Below are 24,460 nucleotides of genomic sequence, written 5' to 3'. Positions count from 1 at the left end.
TTCTTTTTTCAGTTAAAAAAGGTAATGGCAAAGATGCATCAGGCTGATAAGCCCTTTAGTTTCAGGCAAGATAGATGGAAAATGGGTAATGGCAGTGCAATACTTTCTCCAGGCCCTCTTCCCCTTCCTGCTGCCCTTGCAGCATTTCCTCCAGGATGGCTTTCAGGCTCCAGAGCAAGAGGACAGAGGAGCAAACACTACCTGGAACACAGTTCAGCTTAAATATCCCCTTAGTCAGTCCCTGCCCAAAAAACTGGAGGCCCTCTCTGCCCTTCAGCCTCCTGTGTAAGAGTTAAAAGTTATGTATTAAAAACAAGGGCTCTTGACTTGCAGTAGTTGAAGGGTTATTTTTCAACCAGGTTGTTTTTCAGCTCAGCAGACGGGTGGCAGCTGAACCATGACAGGCTGTGTACTTTGCTCTTGAAAGTTGGGAGCAAACACATCCTACCTAACCCAGCATCTGGCCATTCAAAATCAGAAGCATCAGAGCCTGATGCTCTTTCCCCAAAAATCAGACTTCAAAAGCGAAGAGAAGGGACCTAAGAGAAGCAGCGATAAATGTTCTTGTTGGCAACCAGTTTAGCAAAAGCAGGCTGGTGATGATCAACAGCAAGACTCTTCAAAGCAGCAGCAACCACCTGAGACACACTAAACTCCTGGGATTAGATGCAGGTTTCTTGTTTTGTTAAACTTAATTCTGCCAAAGCCTCCTGTGTCCCATGAGAAATACAGGAGGATTGACAGAAATTGAAGGGGCTTCACCCTGTGACCATTTTTCAGCACTTGATTGTAGGTTAATATGAACAGAATGTAGCAGGATTATCTTGATTTTGAATTTAGAGGCTTTTTCACATAAGCAATACTAGGAAGTTGCTTGTCTCTAACTTCCCAACTAGAAGGACTTAAGAACATCCCCACCTCCCTCCCAAACCACTTTCTGGTGGCTCCTTGAACGTACAAAACAGGTACAAAACCTGACAAAGCGGGACAGCTGCTCAGAAAATCTTTACCATTCCAGATTCTGTCCCTGAAGCATATAAACCATAATTCCAGTGCTTGCTTTCACATGCTGACCTCATGTGTCCTGCTTACCCAATATTTACACCCAGACACTTCTTGTGGAGCAAACCACATCTTCAAAAAGAAAACTAGAAGAGAAACCAGGTTATAAAGAACCATCTTACCAAGAAGACGGACAATCTTTTAGCCAATGGCAAGCTGGACAATGACTGTACACAAAACATGCTGCACAGAACTGAAAGGAGATGGCAGAGATCTGTAAGGCTTTCTACATTTTTATTCTTCTCCTGGTCCAACACATCTTCAAGGTCATGTCAGAACAGTCACAAAATCATCTCTGGTATGTGCAAAATTCAAACAAATTTACAAAGATAAAATTGGAAAGGTAAAAACAAAACTAAAGGTGGGGGTCACCGGTTAAAGTATTTCTTCAGAATCCAAAAGACAACAGTTTAGGTGCATTTGAAAACATATTCCAAACTTTTAAAATAAACTGCAGTTTGCTTCCACTGGGTTTATTTGGTGAGGAAAAGAGGATCTTTCTGGTGAACATTCCTTTCTGCTACATTCCCATTTGCTGGCAGACTTGTTCACACAACAGTCTCCTCCTCCTGTCCCTCTCCCCACCATGGTCACTCACTTTGTTACAGCAAAAACCATCTTGACTCTCATCCTGCCTTGGACAGAAACCTGATGTGGATGTGGGAGCTGTTCAGGAGTCTGAGGTCAGAGAGAGGGGAGAGGGATTTAAAGGTCTATAAATAGGACACTGAACATGTCAGGGATCTACGTCCAGGTAATGTTACAAACTCTGATGTCCAAGCCACCGTAAGTCACTTGATAACAGCAGAGACAGCCAGACTCCAGCAAAAGGAGGCATCTTCTCCATGGCTTTGAGAAGCCACTGAATCACCCCTCCCAAGTGAGTTTCCCTGCTTAAGGAAGACCAGAGGCAACTGATTTGTCTACAACCCAAATGCACAGAAACGGTATTGGCCAAAAGCCCTTTGGATGGGAACAAAGATCAGGAAGACATTTCTTCATGCCACAGAATCTGGCTTTACACATCTGGACTGAATTGCAGGTACAGCATCTTTTTCTGTGGAATTTCTACCCAGACATCCCAGTGCTGAGCCCAGACAAGCACGGGACAGAGAGCCCAGTCCAATCCCTATCCATGACTGTGGTTGGATGGATGGAGGAGGACAACAGGCTCGGGGAGGTTCTCAGAAAGCGATCCATGTTCAGACCAGTGTTCACAGCTGATCCTGGGTCTGCTTTGGAGATGGAGCTGTTGTCACAACTACAGTGGAAACTGCTTTAGTAGAGCCAGAGACTGTTCCCTGCTGGAGATGGGAGGCTGGAACTGTTTGAATTCGCACCTGTTTGAAATAGAAAGCAAAAACTCAACTCGTGTCAAGAACAACATAGTGACACAATGGCGGCACGTGCATCATGCTCTGGTAAATGATCTGCTTCTGCTGCCAACAAAAACTCCATTATATGAATAAGACCAAGCACTAAAACACCTCAGGAACAGAATCTGTCACAAGATCATTCCATCCACTGTCCGCAAGGGATGGTGGCAAGAGATTTCCAGATTAGAGGGGAAGACTTAAAAACTAGTTTGAATAAAAATCTACAGGTCAACTGCTTTTACAAGTTTTCAGAAGGACTTGGATCCACTGGATCTACAGACTTGTTACTAGCAGCTCTCAATGCAGATTAATTCTTTGGAATTACTGAACACTACTTTTCCAGACAGAAGGATGGATTTGGACAGCAGTGATGTGTTTTCTTCAAGAAACAGTGACCCACAGAAGCCAAAGCACAAAGCACTATGAAAAGTGTTGAGTGTAGAGAAAAATCCTGACAGGAGTTTTGGTTTTACAATACTGTCAATGCTTTGAAAACATTTAAAACCTTTATTTGGATGGAGGAAACGAATAGGTAATGATGGACTTCATGTGCCAAGCTGTGTGCCTGTTCTTCCGCTGGAACCCCATGTATCAAGTGTAAAGCCCTCATGGAGATGTTAAGTCATAACAAAGCAAACAAAATGATCATTCTAGATGCCCTTACCTGTGTGGCCTGGCCTTGCTGCTGCAGCTGCTGTAGTTGCTGTGCAGTCAGAAAACTCACGGGCTTGTTCCCAGCGATCAGTTTAGTCCCTGCTGGCATCGTAGTCAGGATGATATTTCTACCTAACCCACTGATGCTAAGGAAAAATAATTGTTGAAAGGTTAGTAAACAGCACAGCAGGCTCACAAACTGTTCTGCAGTTGCTAGGAGATCACAGTTCTTGCTTCATTTACTAATGATTTTAAGTAGTGGGGGTTTTTCCCCCCACAAAAGCGGCAAATACAGAAGTGACAAATTTATGCCAATATTTATCATTGATAGAGAAACAATTTATCACACGAATTACACCTCTGACTCTGGACTGAACGCATCACTGGGTTAGTCTGATCCGACCTGAACCCTTCTCAATGCAGAAAACAGCTAAGCACTCACTGTTCTGCCTTGAAATATTAACTAAGGGAGACACTATCAGAATTCATGGAAGAATAAACAAGAAGACTTCGACATCTGAATGCCAGAGGAATTTTCACCGAGGCAGTTAACACTTCCCATGCCTCCTGAATGGAGAGATGGTTTCAGATTATATACGTTTTCCAGTGTGTCCCTGGGTTAATTCTTGCTCAAACCCACAGAACTAATCTAACAGCTGGTTTCAAAGCAAAGAATGTTTTTCTTTGGTGTACTTGCTAGAACCTACATCTCAGGGTACCTAAATAAAGACTATAATCTCATTACAGACACCATGCTCAGTTTCTTGCAGCTAATGGACCTATTACAGACAGCAATTCTATTCCACCCTCTGCTTGCTCGCTCCCCAGGAACCTACTGAACACAGACCTTCCCCAGCCTACCTCTAAAGCAGAACTATGGGATGCAAAGCACTCACTTGGCTCCGAGGTTGCCCTTGATGATGGGGGCAGTCACCACGCTCTTGCCTTTCACTGGCTGGCTGATCACCGACAGAGGCACTGTTATCCGGGCTGGCAGTTTACCCTGGGGAAGTTGAAGACACATGAGGAGCCACAGGGAGTTCGGCAGAGAAACTGCCTGACAACACACAATTACCACTCAGCTGCTTTGTGGGAGCCCTGGGAGTGCAAACCAACAGCAGCTTTGCTGATGAAATCTGTGCTCCATTTCAGGCTCATTAAAATTCACCTCTATTTCATTCACTTCACAGCTGCCCGAGCCCTGAAAACCCACATCATCTTTGCACTACAGTATCCACGATTTTTATCCTTAGTAAACTATCACAGTGTCATTTAGCTTATGTAACTACCATGATCCAGTTTATGGTGCCTTCAGCTTTGGGCATTAAAGGAGGACATCGGTAAAAAAGTCAATACAAGCACTTCTAGTTCTGAGTATTCTATGACACCATTCCAAGGGAAATTATTCCCAAGGTGTGAGGCAAGACACTGAGCTGCATGAGGCAGAACTTTAGATACAAAAAGTTTATTTCATTCACTTGCAAGAGGGGATAAGAGAAGCTGTATCTGACTTTTCTGGGGCATTTAGCTACAACTCCAAGACCATGAAATGAGTTGCAGACCTACATCCAGAACACAAGTTGTGGCTGCCCCATCCCTGGGAATGTTTAAGGACAGGGTGGACAGGGCTTGGAGTAACCTGGTCTAGTGGAAGGTGTCCCTGCCCATGGCAGGAACGAGACAAGATTTAAGGTCCCTGCCAACCCAAACCATTCTATGACTCTACCATACTTAATTTGAGCCTTTGTGGATGTAAAGAGAAGTTTTTGGCCATACATCATCAGTACATTTTGGTGCTCCCCTTTGCCTCCCACCCCCAGTGAAAGCCCAGCATTACTCACTGCCTGGGACGTGGACACCACAGCGGTGCTGACAGGGACCTGCCGCACGGCCGTGGCTCCTGTGCCAAGGGTGATGGGGGTCCCTGCAGCTCCCGAGGCCACTGCCACTGCCTTGGACACGGTGGCACTCACAGTGGGCAAGGACACAGCTGAGGTGTGGGCTGTGCCAGCAACGCTTACTGCTGAGGATGAGGGCTTGGCGTGAGTAGCTACAGTGATGGTCTGCCCAGCCTTGGGGGGCATCACCCCCAGCCCCTGCACGATCCTTATCGTGGCAGCCGGCTTGGCCTCCGTGGATGCCACTGTGGTTATGGCTTTGCCCTTCTGCTCTGCCACAGCCATGCCCAGGGCAGGCATCAGGCGGAAAGCAGAGCTTGCTGGCTCTGCAGTCTTTAGGTCGGGAGTCACTTTAACCACCGTGCTCCCAGCTGGGCTGGAGGAGGCAGGAGTGGCCGTGCTGGTCTTGACTGGAGAGTCAGCAGTCTGCACAGGGTTGGATGTCATGTGCAAAGTGGCAGAGATGCCTTTCCCACCAGCAGTGCTCCCCGCTGCGGCTGTGAAGAGGTCCTGGGTGAGTTTGACAGTAGTGACCTGGGACTTGGCCAGGGTGGCCATCATGTCCGGGGTGATGCGCAGCACCGTCTGCCCCTTGGCATCCGTGGTGATGGAGGACGGGGGCAGGCGCAGCACGTCCTTCCCCTGGATGCGGAAGTTGGTCGCTGTGAGCGGGATGCCACCGCCAGCCTGGGCCTTCATGCCAAGTTGTCCTGTAATAGCCACCTGGGAGAGAGCAGAGAAACGGCTCTGTCAAACCAGGACACAGCCCAAGGCACACTCAAAGCAGAACTTCCCAACAGGAAGATGTTTGCTCACATCAGAATCAGGGTGGAGTGACGCTGGCACGCAGTACAATACTGAAAACAGTTCTGGTTGTGTATCAGATGGCATTCCCAAACTCACATAAAATAGGAAATACCGTGGTGCTGGTTTCTTTTCCAAGCAAGACGAATGAGAGATCACTAAAGAACCTCCACAAACACATCTTTCACCTGTACATGGAAACAGGGCTCAAACACAACCAACCAGCAATGCCTAAATCTGCACAGTCCATAACTCACACACCACTCCAGCTCACACCCGTGCTCACACCTGCATAACACATCTGTCCCAACAAACAGGCAACAACGGGGTTGTGGAGCCCAATTCCTTGTCTCTCCCTCCCTCTCACCTGCTTGATGATGTTCTGGCCAGCCACATTCTGGATGACAGTGGTGGAGGAGGTGCTGGCAGCAGAACTGCCCGGGGAACTGGTCACTGGCTTTACAGCAGGACTGGGGGCTGCAGGCAGCCCTGTCACAGTGAGACCTGCCTGTCCTGCCACAGAGCCTCCTGCTCTCTGCACCTGCACAGGGCTGCTCTGAGCTTTTACTGGCAGAGTCATCACAGCCTACAGAAGACAAGGAGGAAGACTATGAACAGAATAACACACTGTGAACAGTCTAGTAATTCTTTTTTGTATTGTGCCTCAGCTTGCAAATTCAGGGAGACCTTACTACTTTCTACAACTATCTGAAAGCAGGTTGTAGTGAGGTGGGGGTTGTGCTCTTCTCCCAAGTAACAAGTGACAGGACAAGAGGAATTGGCCTCAAGTTGCACTGGGGAGGTTTAGGTTGGATATTAGGAAAAATTTTTTCACAGAAAGGATTGTAAAGCATTGGGAATGGGCTGCCCAGGGCAGTGGTGAAGTCACCACCACTGGAAGTGTTCAAAAAAACATGGGGATGTGGCACTTGAAGACATGGTTTAGTGGTGAACATGGAGGTGGTGCTGCGTTGATGGTTGGACTTGGTGATCTTGGAGGTCTTTTCCAGTCTTAACGATTCTGTGATTCTAAGTTCTATGGACTTTCTGTGTAGTGCACAATTTAATGATGTCAGATAAACAGGCAGAGGGGTGAAAAACAGAGCACTGAACAATATTATTTATGTAAAACTGTTTCTGTGCTCTTGCTCTGCAGTTACTGCATGCTCCTAGTGGGCACAGAATCCCCGTGCACCACATCAGAACATCAGAAGAAGTCAGATTAGATGTCAGAGCTCCTCCACAACTTCCAACTCACCTGAGGGAGCACTTTGGTTTGCGTGGCCGTAGCTGGAACGCGGATTTGAGGCACTGACGTGGGCTGCTGCTGCTGCTGCTGAGTCACCACTGGGGCCTGCTGGGACACCGCTGGGAGGCTGGACTGGGCAGTGACCACCCGCACCTGTGGCAGCCCCGAGGAGCCTCCATGACCCACCCCACGCGGGGCGGGCGGTGCCGGCCCCGGCTGTGCCTGAGAGCTCTGAGCTGTGGAGAGCAACGTGCCCAGCTGTGGCATGGTGGGGGACGATACCAGAAGGACACTGTGGACAAGAGAGAGGCACGAGGTCAGCAAAGAAATGTAGGAAATTCACAGAATCATTTAGTTTGGAAAAGACCTCTGAGATCATCAAGTCCAACCTTTGCCTGATCCCCACCTTGTCCCCCAGCCCAGAGCACTGAGTGCCACGTCCAGTCATTCCTTGGACACCTCCAGGGACGGGGACTCCACCACCTCCCTGGGCAGCCCCCTTCAGTGCCTGACTACCCTTTCAGTGAAGAAATTCCTCCTGATGTCCAACTTGAACCTCCCCTGGCACAGCTTGAGGCCGTTCTCTCTCATCCTGTCCCTTGTTCCCTGGGAGCAGAGCCTGACCCCCCCCGGCTCCTCCCTCCTGTCAGGGGGTTGCAGAGAGCGAGAAGGTCCCCCCTGAGCCTCCTTTTCTCCAGGCTGAGCCCCCCCCTGCTCCCTCATAACTGAATTACACAATTTTGAAATTTACTGAAAAACAACCACCAACATTCCCAAGTGATGTAGGAGACAGAAGCAGTACCTCTGGCTGGGTTTTGCTGGCTCTGCCCCAGCACTGGATACACTCTTGCTGACTGCAGACACTGGAGGGGGTGAAATGGGTGTTGGTGGCAATGCTGGTGCAGTTGGTGTCACAGGGGTCACGGGAGTTGGTGGCATGCTGGAGTCACTGAGGCTCAGCTGGCTGGGCTCTGCTGTGCTGCTGGGAAGGGCTTTCACAGCACCCTCCTTGCTGCTCGACTTCTGCAAAGGAACCACGGCCAGCGTCTCAAAAACTGGTACTGCTGCACCCTGGAGTGGGCTCAGCACTTTAACATGAGTTCTGTATGGCTGTGAATGAGGAAATCAAACATGGCCGACTGCCTTCCCCACCTGCAGTCATGGATCACTTGGGGTGTTTGGCTGCTCCTGTTCTCAGGGAAAAGTGCACCTCAGCTGTGACAAACATTCAGATTTCCACCTTGGTTAATGTGCCAGCAGAAAGGACTTTAGAGAGATTTGGTATCAGTAACAACAAAAAGATATCCAGACCCTGGCAGCTCCAGCACAGCAAGGGAGAGTGTGTGTTCCATACACTCTGCTGCAGATTAACCTCAAAACTAGATCTGAAAGACCACCCCTACGATAGGAGCAAAATGAATTCCATTGCCCTTTCTGCTGAGTTAACAAGGATAGCAGTGGAAGCTGAGTGGAGGAGAAGTTCCCTCTTTCCCTCTTGATTTTGTGAACTGGTGTCAGACATTCATATACGTCATGAATTGCTAACTCAAATGTGGGAATTTTCATCACCCACTATGGATGCAGAATTTACGGATTAATTTGAGCCCAATCTCCTTCCCCAGTCCCCAAAGCAGCTGTGCAAACCTGAGCAAAGAAATCTACCATTTTAGCTGGAGGTTTTGGCTTCTGAAGAGCTTTCTTGGCCTTTGCTGCAGCAGCTTGAGCATGATGGATCCGTTCTGCAAGGACAAATTAATGGTAAGAGCTCCTGAACACAAGCAAACTGATTTAAGGAGGAGGCTAATTCAGACCTGTAAACTCATCTTCAGACAAGGAATTACACAGCCTTGTAATAATGCAAAGAAAAATACCAAGTAAAATTAGTCAAAAAGGCTGACAACAAGACATAAGAAGTTGTGAATGAACATACACCTTGTACATGGGATATTGTTTTTCAAACAGACACTTCAAAGTGACACACTGCTCTACAAGACTGGTTATAAACATTTTCAATTCTTATGGGATCCCCAAGGCTTACCAAACTCTTCCTCACTCCTGTCCCGGTGCAGGTAGATCCACAACTTGCGCCCAATGTCGTATTTCACACAGGGATCTTTCTCATAATGCAGTCGATCCAAAGCACCACTGACAACAGTGTTAACCTGGAAGTTCAGAATTCACACATTACAAGATGTCTCTGGCTGGGCTGGCCAAAATTCATGAATAAAAAAGCCATCCTATTTGGCAGAAAACCTGTGTAAGCTGTGAGCAGTGTTAGGACGAGCTGAGAGCAGATGGCAGATGTTGCAGCACAGGATGCTGTTTGTCATCTTGCATTAAATGGAGCTTCCACCAAAGCTAAAAGCTTGGAAAATGGACTGAATCTAAAATGTGAGCAGCTCTGTGACAGAGTGTTAATTCTGTGGCTTTTCTAGCTCTTTTTCATCATCCAGAGTTTGGTGGAGATTTGCAGCAGCTCAGAGTGGTACACAGTTCTCTTCTGCTAATCAGAGCAGCATAAAATTATTGGGACTTAGACCCTGAATGCTGCCTGGGTCTGTGCAGTGTATTTTTTGGAGAATCCGAGGCCAGACATGACATCCAACTTACCTGAGCACTGGTGACATCTGGAGCTAGGAACTGGGAATCTTTGAGCAGCTCACAGATTTCAGCACGAGTTCCTTCTCCATTAGGAAGGCGAGCAGCAGCATCACGAACTGGAACACAAAGCCAGAGCTTAAACTTCCAGCTGTAAGTAGGCAGCTGTATTCAGGTCCTCCAGCAGGTGCATTTTGGGATTGCTCTATTCCCCCTGCTCTCACAGTGCCTACTTACTCACTAAAATCTAGTTCCTAAAATCCCTCAGAAATACGAGAGGTTATAAAGGACTATTTTAAAATACATCAACTGTGCCAGCTTTGTGCTAGGAGTGATAAACTTGAGTAACAGCACTCAACACCAATTTAGATTCCTTAAGTCATTGTTCAGAGGGTCGGGGGGATATTTTTCTTATTTAAAGTAAATTTTTGGCCATCACCTTACCAAGGGACAGGATGGTGACATATGCTGGTCTGTCTGAGCGCAGGAGAGAATGTTCTCGAGCTTTGTTTAAGGAGGTTTCCTTGTCAAACACCCCCTTCACAGGACCAACAACTGACTCAAAGCCATGCATGCGGAAGGTGAAGGCTTTGTGGGGTTGGCTGTAACGGTAACGCTCCTGGGTGGGGGACAAGAGCACTCAGTTTAGCAGGCAACATACACAACAGCCTTATATACTTGTTACCATTCTCTAGAGAAAGCTTTTATAAATTTAAGGCTCAAATACTGCTGTATAAACTTGTTTTGGATCAAGAAAAGCACAAACTACTTCAAACAAAATACTAAGCACCCCCTAACCAAGGTGTGCAGGTGCAATACAGTAGGTTTATTGTCAAGCAGCTGCTCAGATTAGAGGTGCCAGAGATACAAGAGATATGCCTTCTGCCCCCCTTCCCCCTTCTCCTCTACTCCAGCAAAATTTAAAGAACCCCTATCATGTGTTTATCCTGTAATTCCCACTTGCATCTACTGCAAACAAGATAACTCAATGTATGGGTGTACTTATTGACACATTTTCTGCTTGTACTCATACATGCCCAAAAAAAAGAGAAACAAGTCATCCTCCTATGCTGGGGGATGGAAAAAAAGACAGAAATATTGGCACTACCAACTGACACCACCAATTTCAACTAATTTTGCCCAATACCCACTGGAAATACTGGTTTTGAAGCAGCTACATTGTCAGCAAGTTTTATGTAAGGTCAAGATACCAACTTCAAGGTAGAAGAAAAATACTAATTCTTCATATTAACAAGTCTGTGTAGAGTATAAAACTGCCATCCCACACAAATTCTCCTGTTTTAGTGGACAACTGTTCCAACATGTGCTTTTAAAATGAAGAAGATTCACTTCTTACCTGCTCCTGAAACACCCGTTTCTCCTCTCCAGTGCTAGGCCGGACTACATAGTCAGTCCTTCTGAAACAAAGGGCATCATCAGCTCTGAGCACAACAAGCCCACAACAGCCCTAAAGACATCCCAAAGGCTTAGTCACCTCATCCTTCTCCAAATTCCTCTGAACAAATTCTGGAAGCATTTATGGTAACATAAAGTAAGCCCTGCAGAGATCTTAAAATACGCACCTGAAGGCAAGCAAGGACTGTAAATAATCCCATTATCAGGACCTAAGGTAGATTACACCTTTGTTTGATAGTCTATACAAAGCTGGAGAAAATCAGTTGACTTTATGAAATCCAGTTATTGCATTTATAAAATCAAACTATCAAGTTTCCTCCTGATCCATGATGTAAAATTGTTTTATTTTAAGATCCAGAGGTGCAAGGACCAAACCTCCCAGCTTCAGCAGCACTGCAAAAGCTTTCAAGGAGTGTTATACACTTACACTCTGGGCAGTGGCATGGCATCAGAGCTGTCTTCATTTTCCTACAGAGAAAGAGAGAAATGTCAGTGTTGGAGAGAACTCAGTCAGGTTTTGTGCTGCTAGGAGGTGATTTTTGTCTGACTCACTTTGAAGAAAGTCTGGTCTTTGGTCTCCAACCAGAGGTGAAAGAGTGCTGCCAATTCCTTCTCATGATCTTGGTATGTACCTAATCAGGAAAAATTAGAAATAGAAGTCTTATTTGTTGCAAAGCCAATTGCTTGTACCTCCCAGTCATCTCCTGCTCCTTCCCCCCCTCAATGCACGACCAGTCACAAGGTATCTATCTTCCCCACTTCACAGATGCTCCAGTTGCAACACTTGAACACATCCAGGCTTAGGAAAGTACTAAACCCCAGTGATTCTCCTGCGTTAGTACAAAGGATGAAGCTTCAACTCCTGGCACAGCAGGCAAGATGCTGTTTGAGACACAGACACCTGGTTCCCACTCTCCAAAGTAATCCCAGTCACTGAGTCCCTGAGCAGAAACACGTGCCTACAAAACCTCCACCTAAATTAGGGGAGGAACCAGAGGAATATATTCCTGACTCCAAATCTCTGCCAGTTTAGGCCTCCAAATATGACCACTAGAATCACTATAGTTAAGAATGAAAAGCTCTGCCTAGTAGCTAAAGGAATGGACACAAACATAAGACATCTGTAATTCAGTCAGTATGAGCCTGGGCACCTTGACTGTCAGTTTGCTCTTTGGTGCCCACTTTTAAGAATTGGAATAGTATCAGTTTGCTCCACAGAGAAGCTTAATTAATTTGTAATTGTAATAATGAATAATTACTCTGAATAGTCAGAAGGTACGCTCTACAGGAGGGAAAATATGAAGGTGTTCAGACCAATTTGAAAGGTGACAAACATATTTAAGTCAGCAACATGAAGAAATACAGCCCAGTGCCTTCGCTCATTTATGATCTGTCTGCTGCTGATACTGACGTCTTATGAAAACCTCGAAACCAAAACATATTTTAGCTCAGCTAAAAGAAAAGAAAAGAAAAGGCCTAACCATGGAATTAACAGCTCTGCTTGTGCTTCTCTGCAGGCTTCAGCACTCTGAAAAGTAAAGTCCTGGAGAAAATAACAAACCTTTGCTATAGCAGAAACCATAGCAGAGCACCAGGTACTCACCAACCAATTTCCACTGCTGAGTTTTTTCCTTGAATTCAACAAAAGGAGCATCTACAATGAAAAACGTGCATATCAGAGACATCAGCCAATGGTCCAAGCCCAACATCCTGCTGCGGTAATGCAAACGGTCGAGTTGGGCTCACAATGACAGAGCATTTGAAGTGATTATGTAAGTGCATCTCTAAATTTATCCTTGCCCAAAGGGAAGGTGAGCATTTCAGAGTATGAGGGCAAGCACAAGGAAAGATCAGAACAGAATAATAAGCCTTCCATCAACAGGCTGTCAGCTGAGAGCCTGTTCATGCTGTGAATGTCTATTCAGGCTGTTACACTGTGAGTGACTATTCCTGGGCTCATGGGAAGCAAACAGCATTCACCAGCATTATGGAAAACATGCTGCAAGGCCACTGCAATCTACTCTGTCCCTGCCTTTAAAACTTCCCACTAAGCAAATCAAAACCACAGAATAATTTAGTTTGAAAGGAAGGCCTGAAACTCGGCTGGTCCAAGTTGGGCCAACTCCATGTTGCAGTGGATTGCTCAGAGCATTATCTAGTTTTTTATCATCTCCAAAAACAAACACAATGACTTCACGCCGTGGAGGAAGAAACTAATCCCTTCCAGCTTCAAACACCCTGCCTGAAGCCATGATCTGAACAGGAGAAACTGTCTATCTAGAGGGCAATTTCACACACATTTTCACATGCTTGGGAATCAAGCTGGGGCTTATCTACTATCCACACGCAAAACAAGCCAACCACAATCAGGACATGCAAGTTATAAAGCTTATCAGAAATACAATGATTCATTGTGGTGATGAATTAAAAGTTTATCTGAGCTATAATATAAACCAGCACTGATTGGAACAGAAGAACAAGCATCATTAGTATTTTTAACAGCTATTCTTACCTCTGCTGTCACCTGCCAAGTACTGCAAGGCAGGTAAAACCAGTTCAGACCAGTTAGGGGCAAATGAGAACCAGTTATTTAGTGCACTGGCATGAGAAGATTGCCAGTCGAGAACTTTATCTTCAAGCTGAACAGGAAAAGGAAATATTTCATTAATGACCTCACGCTTTAAACTGTGACTGTTTCCACAGAAAACAAAGCAGCTAAACACATTCAGGAGACAGAAAGATGTTTATGTACATAAAAAAATGACCCAACCTTTTCAAGTAACTGTAACGTGGTATTTTAAACAAACACTTCCCCATCTCTGCCCTTAATATACAGAGTATATCTAAGCACGATCTACAGAATGGGTATGGAACGACTTACGGATTCAACTGATTAAATTCATGAAACGTGTTAAAAACAGAATGTGGTAGCACTCCCATAGGGTTTAATTTCTTTAATATGTAATCTACATATTAATATAATTTACAGCAAGACAACTCTGGAGAAAAATCACTATTACATAGCTATAAACCCCTCTATCCTTCAGTGTTCCTTCCTGCAAAGATTCTTAGATAACTGGGGAGTTCCTTACCACCGAGAGAGTAGCAGGTCCTTCCAGAAACAGTATCTCCAAAAGAAGGAAAAAGAAGCTGGATGATATTTCATTTATTTCAAGGCATGGTTTCATGTCTTCAAGAGGTCTTCAAATGAAAGAGAACACAAGCAGACTAAATTCTCTGAGTAAACATTCACCTTCATATCCAAAGATGAACACCACACATTTCACACATCCCAAGCTGCACAAAAACACAGCCTGCAACAGTCCCACAAAAATCTGAGCTGTAACATCTGCTGCTCCCTCCACCTGTGCAAGGTGTTCAGGGCCCTCTGCAGCACTTACTCCTCTTTGACAGATGACAGAGGGATGGGGGAAAGATCCTGAGGCATCGGTGGGATTCCATCTGCATTGCCAAAAGGGTCAGCCAAGTCTTCCACCTCAGATTTAATAACCTTCACCTTCTTTTTCTTCTTATCCTCCTTTTCCTTCACCTTTTTCTTGAGAGTCGCGAGGTCGTACAAGGCTTTAGATATAAGAAAAGGTAAAAAGAACAATTAGAAAGCTTCTTACAATATTTCAATGAGAGTCATTAACTATCTATATAAACATAAATCCAGAAATGTACGTTGCGTGCACTCATTCATACATAACTCATTCCACCTTCCCAGTCATTGCCATGAATCTTTATTTTCCCCTACAAAAGAAAACCTCTATTTTTTAAACCAATGTATATAAAATTAAAAAGGCAAAGGATCCACTGACCTGCTAAGGAGCCTTTCCTGCCAGCATTCACTCGAGTCATGATGTCCTCCAGAGTCAGGTCTGTCGTGACCAGATCAGGGTGATCCTACAATGGGACACAAATGGGGCACAAACTAAACTGGGAAAGGACACGGTGTTAAGATAGTAACAAGGGTGCAGAAGTACCTAAGTATGGGAATGCCCCAAACCTAACCGGGATCGGCTTATAAAGTTATTTACTGCAACAAAAGCTGGGAAGTCTTCTAACTCTGAAATCAAAAATTTTTTCTCTCCAAAACATGTAATTAAAATTACAAAATTTTAACCAGATAAGCATAAGTAGGACCTGCATCTATGCACTGGCAATTAAACTCAGGTTATGGTAAAGAGCTGGAGGATGGCTGCACACAAAAAATAGCAATCATATTGAACTTTATGACTAACAGATAAAAGACTAAAAGATAACATGCAGTCCCAGACTTTGACATCTTACAGGCTGACGTTTTCGTTTCTCATGGTGCTTCTTCAACATCATCTTCAAATCACTTTCCCCAAGTTCTATCTTGTCTGCAATGAAAGAGATTTCAGATATTATTTGCGCAGTACTCCCCCACTGTTACTTTCCAGACTTCTTAGAATGACATTTTCTATCCATTCTCACGTCCAGCAATCACCAAATTTCAATAACTAATTTCTCCTTATTTGCATTTCATTCACTCCTTTGTTTCAGTGCTTCCTTGGGTCATCAGATTTCATTGCCGATGCAGCCACGGAAGTGAAAAGAAGCCAGAACCAGCCTGAAGGGTTTGTAGACTGGGATTCCTAAATGTTTTGAACTGGACTACGCTAACGCTTCAACCATTAAAGCCAGAATACAATAGAGCAATCGGTAGTATTACACAAACTGTGACCCTTGTGTTAAAACACTACTGCTATAAAACTGAGAGAAGAACCAACTGTTGTGTTGACTGCAGAAGTGAAGAATTACAAGTTTTCATCGAACAATACATTTTCAAGATGATTTCTTGCAAAGTCTCAAAGTAATTCTCCCCTCTAAATCTGTATTGGCCCCTAGTTTGGTTCTCACCTGCTGTTTTCATGTCCAAGGTTGACAATGTGGGGATCACTCTCAGGGGAACTGGTGGACTTGAACAACGTGCTGGAGAACTTGGAGGCCAAGAGATTAGTTCTAAAAGAGAAAAATAAATTTGCTTCTGGAAGACTTAGAACCAGTCTATGTAATTCTATTACCTCATGTTCATTAGATCACAGCCAGTAAAACTAGAGTCCAGATTTCATCGCTCTATCAGAGACATTGTCCCCACATCAAAAGTGTGTCTTTCTCCATTCACACCTCGAGACTTTAGTTCAGCCCAGGGCATTACCTTCTTCATCAGAAGACAAGGCAGTGTCTCCACACTCCTCTTTCACTTCCCTCAGGATTTTCAGGTAGCGCTGATGTGTCCGTCTGTCTCGTTCTTCCGCGTCATACGTCGGTGGGAAGTGCCTTCTCCTCAGGGTCATGTCAGGGCCTCCTTTCCTGGCTAATTCCAGCAAGTGCTGGAAGAAGAGATTCATGTGACATTAGCTGTGTCAGCTATGGTTCTTAAAGCCAGGACAGGTAAGCTCAGCTCAGGTACTTCCAGCAAGGTTCCCATGCGGAGCTGGTGCTGTCAGCACCTCAGTCCTGTATAAGGGAACCCTTAGGAAGGATCAGTATCTGCCACATACAGGATTTTAAACCCAAGATTTTAAACCATCAAAAAAGCAAGGCAAAGTTTCTGCCCCTTCATCTGCACACACAATAGTACCTGTCATTTGAGAAGAACTTAAACATTGGTGTGAGATGTAGTTTCCTTGCCAAAAATGTAACACAGACATGGAATATTGCCTCATTTAAAGAAAACATTTTACCCCTTATGGCTACAGAGGAAATAACGTATTCTGTATTGTTGCCCAGAAAAGCTGTAGCTGCCCATTCCTGGCAGTGTTCAAGGCCAGGAGCAACAAGGTCTAGTGGAAGGTGGATTCTCTGATTCTATTTCCCATAACACTACAGGGCATTTTATAAGACAGGCTTTCACCTTCATCCATACATCCCATATGCTTCAATGTCTTAAATGCAATAAAAGATAAGTGAGCGAGTATTTACAACAAACTGATTTCAGTTGGCAGCAATTAGCTCACAGAAGTATCCATAGAGGAAGACTTCCTCAGGGATTTACAGGCATTAGGATTAGAGTTTTGTATCTACATATTTTGTAACTATGCATTTAGCAACTGTACTTGTTTCAGAGTGACAGAAATGGTTGAAAACAAAGGCAAAGTGACTTGTTAAGAAGACAGTAAGTCATAAAGGGGTAAATGCAGGAAGTGGGGGCAAGGTGGACATGCAAAAAAAGACACTACACACAACTGAGAGCTATGAGTTACAAAACCCAAAATCTGCAAACATAATGGGTCTGGTGTTCTGTCTGGACCACTGGAAAACCCAGAAACATTACTCATTAAATTCATTAAAGGAGAGACCTCAAAGAGCTGTGAAGGCACCACGGCATGTTTTATAAAGCCAAACTGTCAGTGGCAGAGTAGACTCACATTGCGGGAGGTGAGGATCTGCTTGAGCAGCCTGTAGAAATACTGCTGCTGCGCCCGCAGGTAACGCTTGTACTGCGACTTGTAGCACAGTTGCCGGTACTTCACCACCTCGGGGTTGAAGTGTCCATCTGCGACAGAGACAACACACACTTGAGGTGTCACTGCTGGCTCAGAACTTCCCCCAAACTCACCCAGAAGCTCACTGACCCCGGAAGAGTTTCTGGGCGATGTGCAGCGGGTTCCCAAACCGAAAGTTCTCCCCCCCAAACAGTGCCAAGATAAGTTTGTTCTGATGTTCCCGGTTGTTCTCAGGGAAGTGAGGCAGGAATTTTTTAAGGTGCTCTTGCTGCGCATCTGTCAGGACCTCCTGCCACGTGGACAAGCTGACAACGTCAAAGAAGATCTCAGGCTAAAGGAAGCAAGAAACAACAGTGAAGCAAATGCATCCAGGTCCTTGAAAATCATCTAGTCCTTGAGGCTTTCTGTGGTGAATTAGCACCAGTTATGAGACAGTGTCTCATCAAATGCAGTAACAACACAGCACGAAGAGGAAAGGTGAGGAAATTGATACTAACAACCAGAAAAGTCATTCAACGCTTGTAACAGCTTTCTTAAAAGCAACTTCAAAATAAGAATATAACAGAATTGATTCAAAGATGTTTTCCTGAGATTAATCAAAGCCCTTTTTGACACCTTTCCCAGGCAGTCAGAAACATCTCCCCTCTTTTCAGTTTGCTCTGTAACCCCCAGAGAGGGAGTTAAACATGTTTTTAATCCAGATTATGAAAAGTTAAATTGTCTCAGCACTACTCACGTCCTCCAGCAGGTCCTCAGGCAGACTGACCCTGGTGGTGCCCAGCATACAGTCCTCCATGATCCTACTGCCATTGCCCTCCAGCTCCAGGGGGTCCGTGAGCATGTGGTCCAGGGAGTCCATCCTTCACCCCCTCCTGCTCCTGCACAAGGAGAATAAAGCCCTGAACAACCAAAAATGCCAAACCCAGACAGACCCACTCCCGGGTGAGCAATGGCTGAGAAGCCACCTTTGATGGGTGGTTGTTGAAGTGCAAGCTGTGACACTGGGCTGCAACATATATACATATATAACAAGATATTTTTAATACATATACTTGCATTAAAATGTAATCTTCAATTACAACGCATATATTATATATATATAATTTTATATAAAATTTCCTCTTCAATTACAACACAGGTCACGCCAACAGAGCCGTCACAGGGGTTTTTTTTCCCTGCAAAAGCCCTCAGGCTTTTCCAGACAGGCAGACTGGGAAGCACAGGTGACCCATTCGCTTCCCACCTGTAGGAACTGCTTTCAGTAGTGCAAAACACCATGAAAATCTGCATTTAAACCCCGAGAGCGGTTTTAAGGCGCAGAACCGAAGGTCAGGTGTGAGGTGGGGTTTGCCTCAGGCTGAACGTGCAGCTGTGACAGGGCCAAGAGGCACGGTTTGCAACAGCCGGGCAGCTCTGGGCTGGGAAAAAACGCATGAAACACGCGGAATAAGAACAGGACAATATAAAAAAGGCTTAAACCCTGGTGGGAGGTGGGAAAAGAGAGAAAAATCGGTCTATTTCATACCCTCACGCGGCCCGGCCGAAGGCGGAAGGCGGCGGGCGCTGCCCGCGCCTGCGCGACCGCCCCGTGTCAGCGCGCCTGCGCGGGGCCGCCCCTCAGGCCGTCATGGCGGCAGCGGCCGCGGCTCAGAGCTGGTCGCTGCAGGGCCCGTCGCGACAGGCGGGACCCGCGTCGCTGCAAACGGGAGATTTCCTCGAACCCTGAGTGCTTAATTAGGCTGTACGCGCCCCGGGAAGGCCGAGGCGATCGTGCCCGCTGTTCCATCCCCTCATGGGGACCCTCCACCGACTTCACCAGATCGGAGGGTTCCACTGATTCCACAGTGATTGCTGTGATTTGTGATTCCCCTTGGAAGTTTAGGTTGGAATTCATCTCCAACGCTCAGAGGATCTTCTGAAAGAAAATGGTTCTCTAAGTCTCTCAGGAAAAAAAAAAACAAACTATTTGTGGAATTCTGAAGCTGCATATCAGTTGTAGGTTTCTATGGCTTGATTGCAATCCTATTAAGTGGATTAGTCATTGATATGCTGTGCTAATATTAATTGTATTTTAAATTTTAATGCAGCAAACAGAGAGACCTGTCCGGGGTCTCCACACCTTCACCCACTGACAATGCCCTTGAAGGACTCAGTTAACAGTTTACAGAATATTAATAACATTTTGATGGGTTGAGGTTCGAGGACTGCCAGCGATAGTGTCTGACTGCAAAAACATGTTCAAAGCAATACAGAGACAAGCTCTAATCCCCACAGAAAGGGAGCTCAAGATAATCATTCATGCAGTTTTTACCCAAGGGGTACTCATGAGGGAGAGACACATTCACCCCAGAATGAATGGTCCCAGAAGTTACAATGGAGTCTTCCATAACTTCTCCCCAATCTTAACTTTTCTTTACATTTAGGTGGAGGTCATACATTTTACTCAGTGAGGCGTGGTCATACTTTGAGGGCAGATATCTCAGGATAGTACCTGTGATAACCTTGGGATGGGGACGTGTGTCAGTCCAAGGATGGGGATTTCACCACAGTTGCTGATTCAAGAGGACATCTTCCTGTAGTCCTTAGTTTTCAGCTGCTGTGGGGTTGATCAGCTGGAAAATACTACCACGTTCCATCCTCTAAAAGGGTTTCAGAGGCAAAGCCATGGGGTCTCCACCTCCCTTTAGCCCCCCTTGGACCGTGTTGTGGGACATCAGGAAGCAAATGTATTTTTCCCTATAACTTCCATATCTTTATCTACACCCCACTTTCACTCACCCCCCACTGAACATATCTCACCCCCTCCAACCCCCGCCCCAAAAAGATCAATTATCACAAGTGTTTAAAAAAAAAAGAGAAAAAGATTTATTAATTTCAGGGGGGGTTGTTTTTTACACCTGCCAGGTTGCACGAGACTCTGAACACAACAACAGTCACCAAATGTACAATAAACATACACACTTAAATAAGAGATGGGGCCCGAGCAGTCCGAGAGGTGCACGGTCAGGGTGCGTGGGTTGGGGTTGTTTTCTTTTTCCTCCCGAAAATACAGGATCTGACCTAAAAACACCTCCAGGGGACAGCATTAGACCCTGAGGAGCCTGAATCCCCGAGCAAAACACAGACCTTGCAGGCAACCAAGAGGACTCTGGAGTTACGCTCCTGTGGGACATGACTGGAGAGATCTTTGGGTTGCTCTGGTTTAAAAATATAATAATAATAATAATAATAGTAATAATAATAATAATAATAATACATCCTATACCTTCTGCACTGCAGAAATGGGAAAAAAAAAATCCATGCAATCATTGTCTTTTTTTTTCTTGCTTGCTTTTTGCCAACTGTGCAATCAATGTAGTTCCTTACTTTGGAAGGAAAATTCATGGTACTTCCATTTCCAGGGATGCTTCTTCCATAACAGGGCATTAGTTTAACTTGGGACACTTGGAATCACTTCAGTTATGTCAGGCTGATGGCCTGACTATGCTGCTGAGGGGCAGAGTAAAAACTTTGATGAGGAAGATTTGAGTTCAAAAACTTAAAAGATTTGAGTTTTAAAATGGTTTTCTGTTGTAGTTTTCCGTTTTAAATAACTGGTACAACTGTCCTTGTTCATAAACCGTTCCAACAAAGGTGAATAGAGCAAAATAGTTTTAAACCCCACATGTGCAACACTGTTAATGGGAACAAGTCTGATGTTCATCTATTGTCAAACATTTAAGACTTTAAAATTGCTGCTGTAGGGCAGTATTGCCCTGGATATTTCCAAGTCTGCTATTTTCCTACTAATACTATTTTTGGCTCTTTATTAAATAAGCAGCAGCATGAAGAAAGCCAAGACAAGATCTCCCTCTTCTCCCACACCAACATCATCACAATGCCTGACATTGTAATTCCAAAGTCCTCAGCAATACAAATTCAAATTAATTAGTAGGCATTGTGGTCACTTGGCCACGCTACCACAGTCGATGGGCTCCCAAATCGATGAAATTTAAAGTCACTCATCACTGCACTAAATGGCAGGTCTGGTCCTACTTAAATTTACCCAGCTAACTGATGCCCCAAGATGGTGGTACAGCAAGAGAAGTGAAATTCCAGGAATAAATTAATCCCCATTTTGGCAAGTCTCTTTAAAGCTACCTCAGAACAGTTCTGAGCTGGCCAGGATTTTCCATCTGATTTCTCTCATCTCTCTTTCCACGCCATATTAACAGATCTGTTAATTACCAAAGCAATACCCGCTACAAGGCTTTGCCCACAAGGAACCAGACCTCCTCTTGTCCAGCCTGAGTGTGAAGTTCTCCTGTGTCTAAGAACTTTAACTCCATAAAACCTGATATCACAATCTGTAGTGCTTACTCATGGGTAATCCTCACATAAATCCATGGGAATACTCATGAACATGAGTCCATACTCATGAACATTCACACTCAGTGCAGCACAAGAGAAAACAAATCAAAAAAAACCTCTCTAAGTTCTTCTGTCTTAAGGGCCTCTAAGACACAACATCCTTCTTTGTTATTGTTTTATAAATAAATGTATCCTGTTATGCACAGACATTCTGGGATGAGTTTTCCAGCAGAGAATGGAGGTTCAGACATACATGGTGTATCCCATCAGGAGTCAATGGAGTTCTAGACATATTCCTGCAACTACCAGAAGCATCAACCAACCAACCAACAAGACCCGTGAAGGAGAATTATGTAAGGAAAAAAATATTATACTGCCTTAAAGATAAACCTTCTCTTTCCCTTTCTCCTGGTCCCTAAATGCAACATGAATTCTGTACACGGACCAGGTCCACCAAAGCAGGCAACCCTCACAGATGGCTTTCTGTGTCCCATAAATAGTGGTCCACAAGCATGTTTCTGGTGTGTTTCCTGAGTCCAGGGCTGGTCTTTTTATGGAACTGTCCAAAGGAATTACAGTGCATTGTTAACAAGGTTATTTGGAAAAACATCAGAGTAACCAACTCTCCATCCAGTCTTGAAGGGGAGAAACATGTTCACTTTGAGGGGGCCACAGAGATAAGGACCCAGTCCCTTCAGAGCAGTGCTCCTGTACCCTCATTTTCTCCTGGCACAACTATCTTAGGTCAAAAGTGCAGGTTAAGCTGAGCCTTTTTTTTTTTTGTTTACAGGCAAAAAAGCAACCTTCCCTCCAAACAGTGCAGGGAAGAGAGTCAACAGTGGCTCCATAGTACCATCGGGTGCTACTATGATTTCAGTCACTTTGTCCAACAACAAGACTCCCCTTTTCCTTCTTTGTGGAACTGCTGGGTAACACAGGGCAGGGCAAACAGCATGTAAACAGTTCTGGAGGGCTGGAAAAAGGATAATTTAATGGACTGCTTCGGCACGTCTTCACTGCTTGATCCCATCCCCACACAGGGATACAAGGAGCCACCACTTGGCTGCTGCTGCTCCTTTCTCCAGGCAGTCTGCTCATGTTGAGCTGGGACATTCCCTTTCACCTTGGCTGCTGAAACAAAGCCACAGGAAGCAGTTTTGCCATACTCTGGCAATTTACATGATGTCCTCCTGTTTAAAGGCTCCCGTTAAAAATATACATACAACAATCTGCCAGGATGCCTTCAGCTAGGCAAGCTTTTCCCATACAATTGAAATAAAAAGTTGTTCGCTGGAGACACTTCCAAAAAGGAAAAGTAAGGGTCAGCAGACACGCCAAAAATAAAATCCAGGGCAAGGAGAGGTTTCACTTCTCTTGTCCTTTTTGTTAAAAGCTGCATAAAAGCATCCCAGAAGGACTTGGAGCATACTTCATGGTCACTGGGGACTTAAACCCTCTTAAAGCATTAACAAGAGCTCCAAGATTTTAGTTGAAGGTAAGTGAACAGAGATCAAAACATTCGGAGCCCCAGGGTACCCCCACATCTGGGCTGTCAGGGAGGTGACAAGACAAGTAGATAACACTGTGGGGCTGCTTCACTCGTGTTCTGCTGAGAAAGTCCTGGGTTTGGTGATGTGCACCTCGCTGCCCCCGCTGCCGTTGGTGGTGGTGGTGATGATGTACTGGGTGGTTTGCTGTTGGCTGCTCGGCTGGGACTCCAGGGGCTCCGGGGGCTGGGAAACACCCACCTGTACCTCGCTGGGCAGCGAGGACGTTTGTTTGTCCAGGTCGGGCTGACCCTCTGAGATTACATAGTGAGTCTGCAGGGGGAACGGAAATGATTACTGATCATTGTATCTTCTGTGACTTCTCTGTTCTAATAGTCTGCTGGAAGGTATTTTGGGATGAACAAGGAACTTGGAAATGAAACTCTTTCATTTAACTGTATTTGAGAGCAACATAACGCTTGTCCTTTGATTTGAAGGACGTTGGACTTGGCATTTGGATAATTTATGAATTGTTAAACTCATTACACAAAACCCATCACTTCAGATTAAAGAAACAATTTTGAATACAAGTATTCTGCAAGGTTTTTTCTATATTCCATGTATTCTAGCAGAAGTTGCACTCCCAGTGTCCAATACCAACACAGTGCAATGGCCTGCCTGCCTCCTTGTGTTGGATTGCTTACAAGATAAGACAGCAGGAACTCCTCTTATTTTGTAACCTTACAGATAACAACAAGCTATCAAAATGTTCCCAGGAGCTGCTCTGAAATTTGGTTTAATACATACAGCTTAATCATAAATATTTTTAAGACTAAGCAGTACTACTAAATAATACTTTGTCCTGCAAATGTGATTAAAAGAACACTTTAAGCTGGAAGGAGTCATACACACAAGGGCCAGACAGTGTGGGCTCTGTAAATGGCTACACACAGACTGTACTGTGCAATCTGGACCTCTTTAGGTACCACATTATGCTTTACCCTGTGCCCCAGTCATCAATTTGGCATTGCTTTAACCTTCAAGCTGAAGACTTTACGTCTGATATATTATTCTGGATGAAAAAATGGCC

The 24,460-nt window shown here is 45.0% G+C and overlaps 2 protein-coding genes across 6 annotated transcripts in view; both read right to left on the bottom strand.

Moving 5' to 3' along the window:
* Positions 1-1,275: 1,275 nt before the first annotated feature.
* Positions 1,276-23,652, bottom strand: NFRKB (nuclear factor related to kappaB binding protein). 5 transcript variants are annotated; one of them, XM_032709391.1, is made up of 26 exons: positions 23,632-23,652; positions 18,270-18,411; positions 17,663-17,864; positions 17,456-17,583; positions 16,243-16,417; positions 15,945-16,046; positions 15,351-15,424; positions 14,879-14,963; positions 14,459-14,639; positions 14,150-14,258; positions 13,570-13,696; positions 12,661-12,711; positions 11,610-11,689; positions 11,485-11,525; positions 10,999-11,059; positions 10,086-10,260; positions 9,654-9,760; positions 9,082-9,205; positions 8,688-8,782; positions 7,846-8,066; positions 7,053-7,335; positions 6,162-6,380; positions 4,934-5,713; positions 3,989-4,095; positions 3,103-3,238; positions 1,276-2,402 (listed from the first exon to the last, which is right to left on the bottom strand). In XM_032709391.1, the coding sequence occupies exons 2-26, from the start codon at positions 18,390-18,392 to the stop codon at positions 2,277-2,279; spliced, it is 3,912 nt and encodes a 1,303-aa protein (XP_032565282.1). In that variant the 5' UTR covers positions 18,393-18,411; positions 23,632-23,652; the 3' UTR covers positions 1,276-2,276. The 5 variants fall into 5 exon arrangements, with proteins under 5 accessions (XP_032565282.1, XP_032565285.1, XP_032565280.1 ...); XM_032709394.1 differs by lacking the exon at positions 23,632-23,652 and adding an exon at positions 19,059-19,126 and having other exon boundaries at positions 8,706-8,782; positions 10,999-11,056; XM_032709389.1 differs by lacking the exon at positions 23,632-23,652 and adding an exon at positions 19,059-19,109.
* PRDM10 (PR/SET domain 10) overlaps positions 20,375-24,460 on the bottom strand; it is a 44,174-nt gene continuing 40,088 nt past the window's right edge. The window contains 1 exon segment of the mRNA XM_032709395.1: positions 20,375-23,703. Within this exon segment, the coding sequence (XP_032565286.1) occupies positions 23,479-23,703 (225 nt within the window). The 3' untranslated portion in view covers positions 20,375-23,478.

This window comes from Chiroxiphia lanceolata, chromosome 23, assembly GCF_009829145.1.
Source record: "Chiroxiphia lanceolata isolate bChiLan1 chromosome 23, bChiLan1.pri, whole genome shotgun sequence".
NCBI lineage: Eukaryota > Metazoa > Chordata > Aves > Passeriformes > Pipridae > Chiroxiphia > Chiroxiphia lanceolata.
The sequence above is the reverse complement of the archived record's forward strand: the minus strand, read 5'-3'. Positions and strand labels throughout refer to the sequence as shown.

What these genes read in the sequence shown, in the direction of transcription:
- NFRKB (XM_032709391.1), bottom strand. Translation starts at nt 18,392, where the DNA reads ATGGACTCCCTGGACCACATGCTCACGGACCCCCTGGAGCTGGAGGGC. An exon ending in CTGAGGACCTGCTGGAGGAC is followed by an intron (nt 17,865 to 18,269) that starts GTGAGTAGTGCT and finishes TGCTTCCTTTAG; the next exon opens with CCTGAGATCTTCTTTGACGT. An exon ending in CAGGAAAGGCTCCTTAGCAG is followed by an intron (nt 14,640 to 14,878) that starts GTCAGTGGATCC and finishes TTATATCTAAAG; the next exon opens with CCTTGTACGACCTCGCGACT.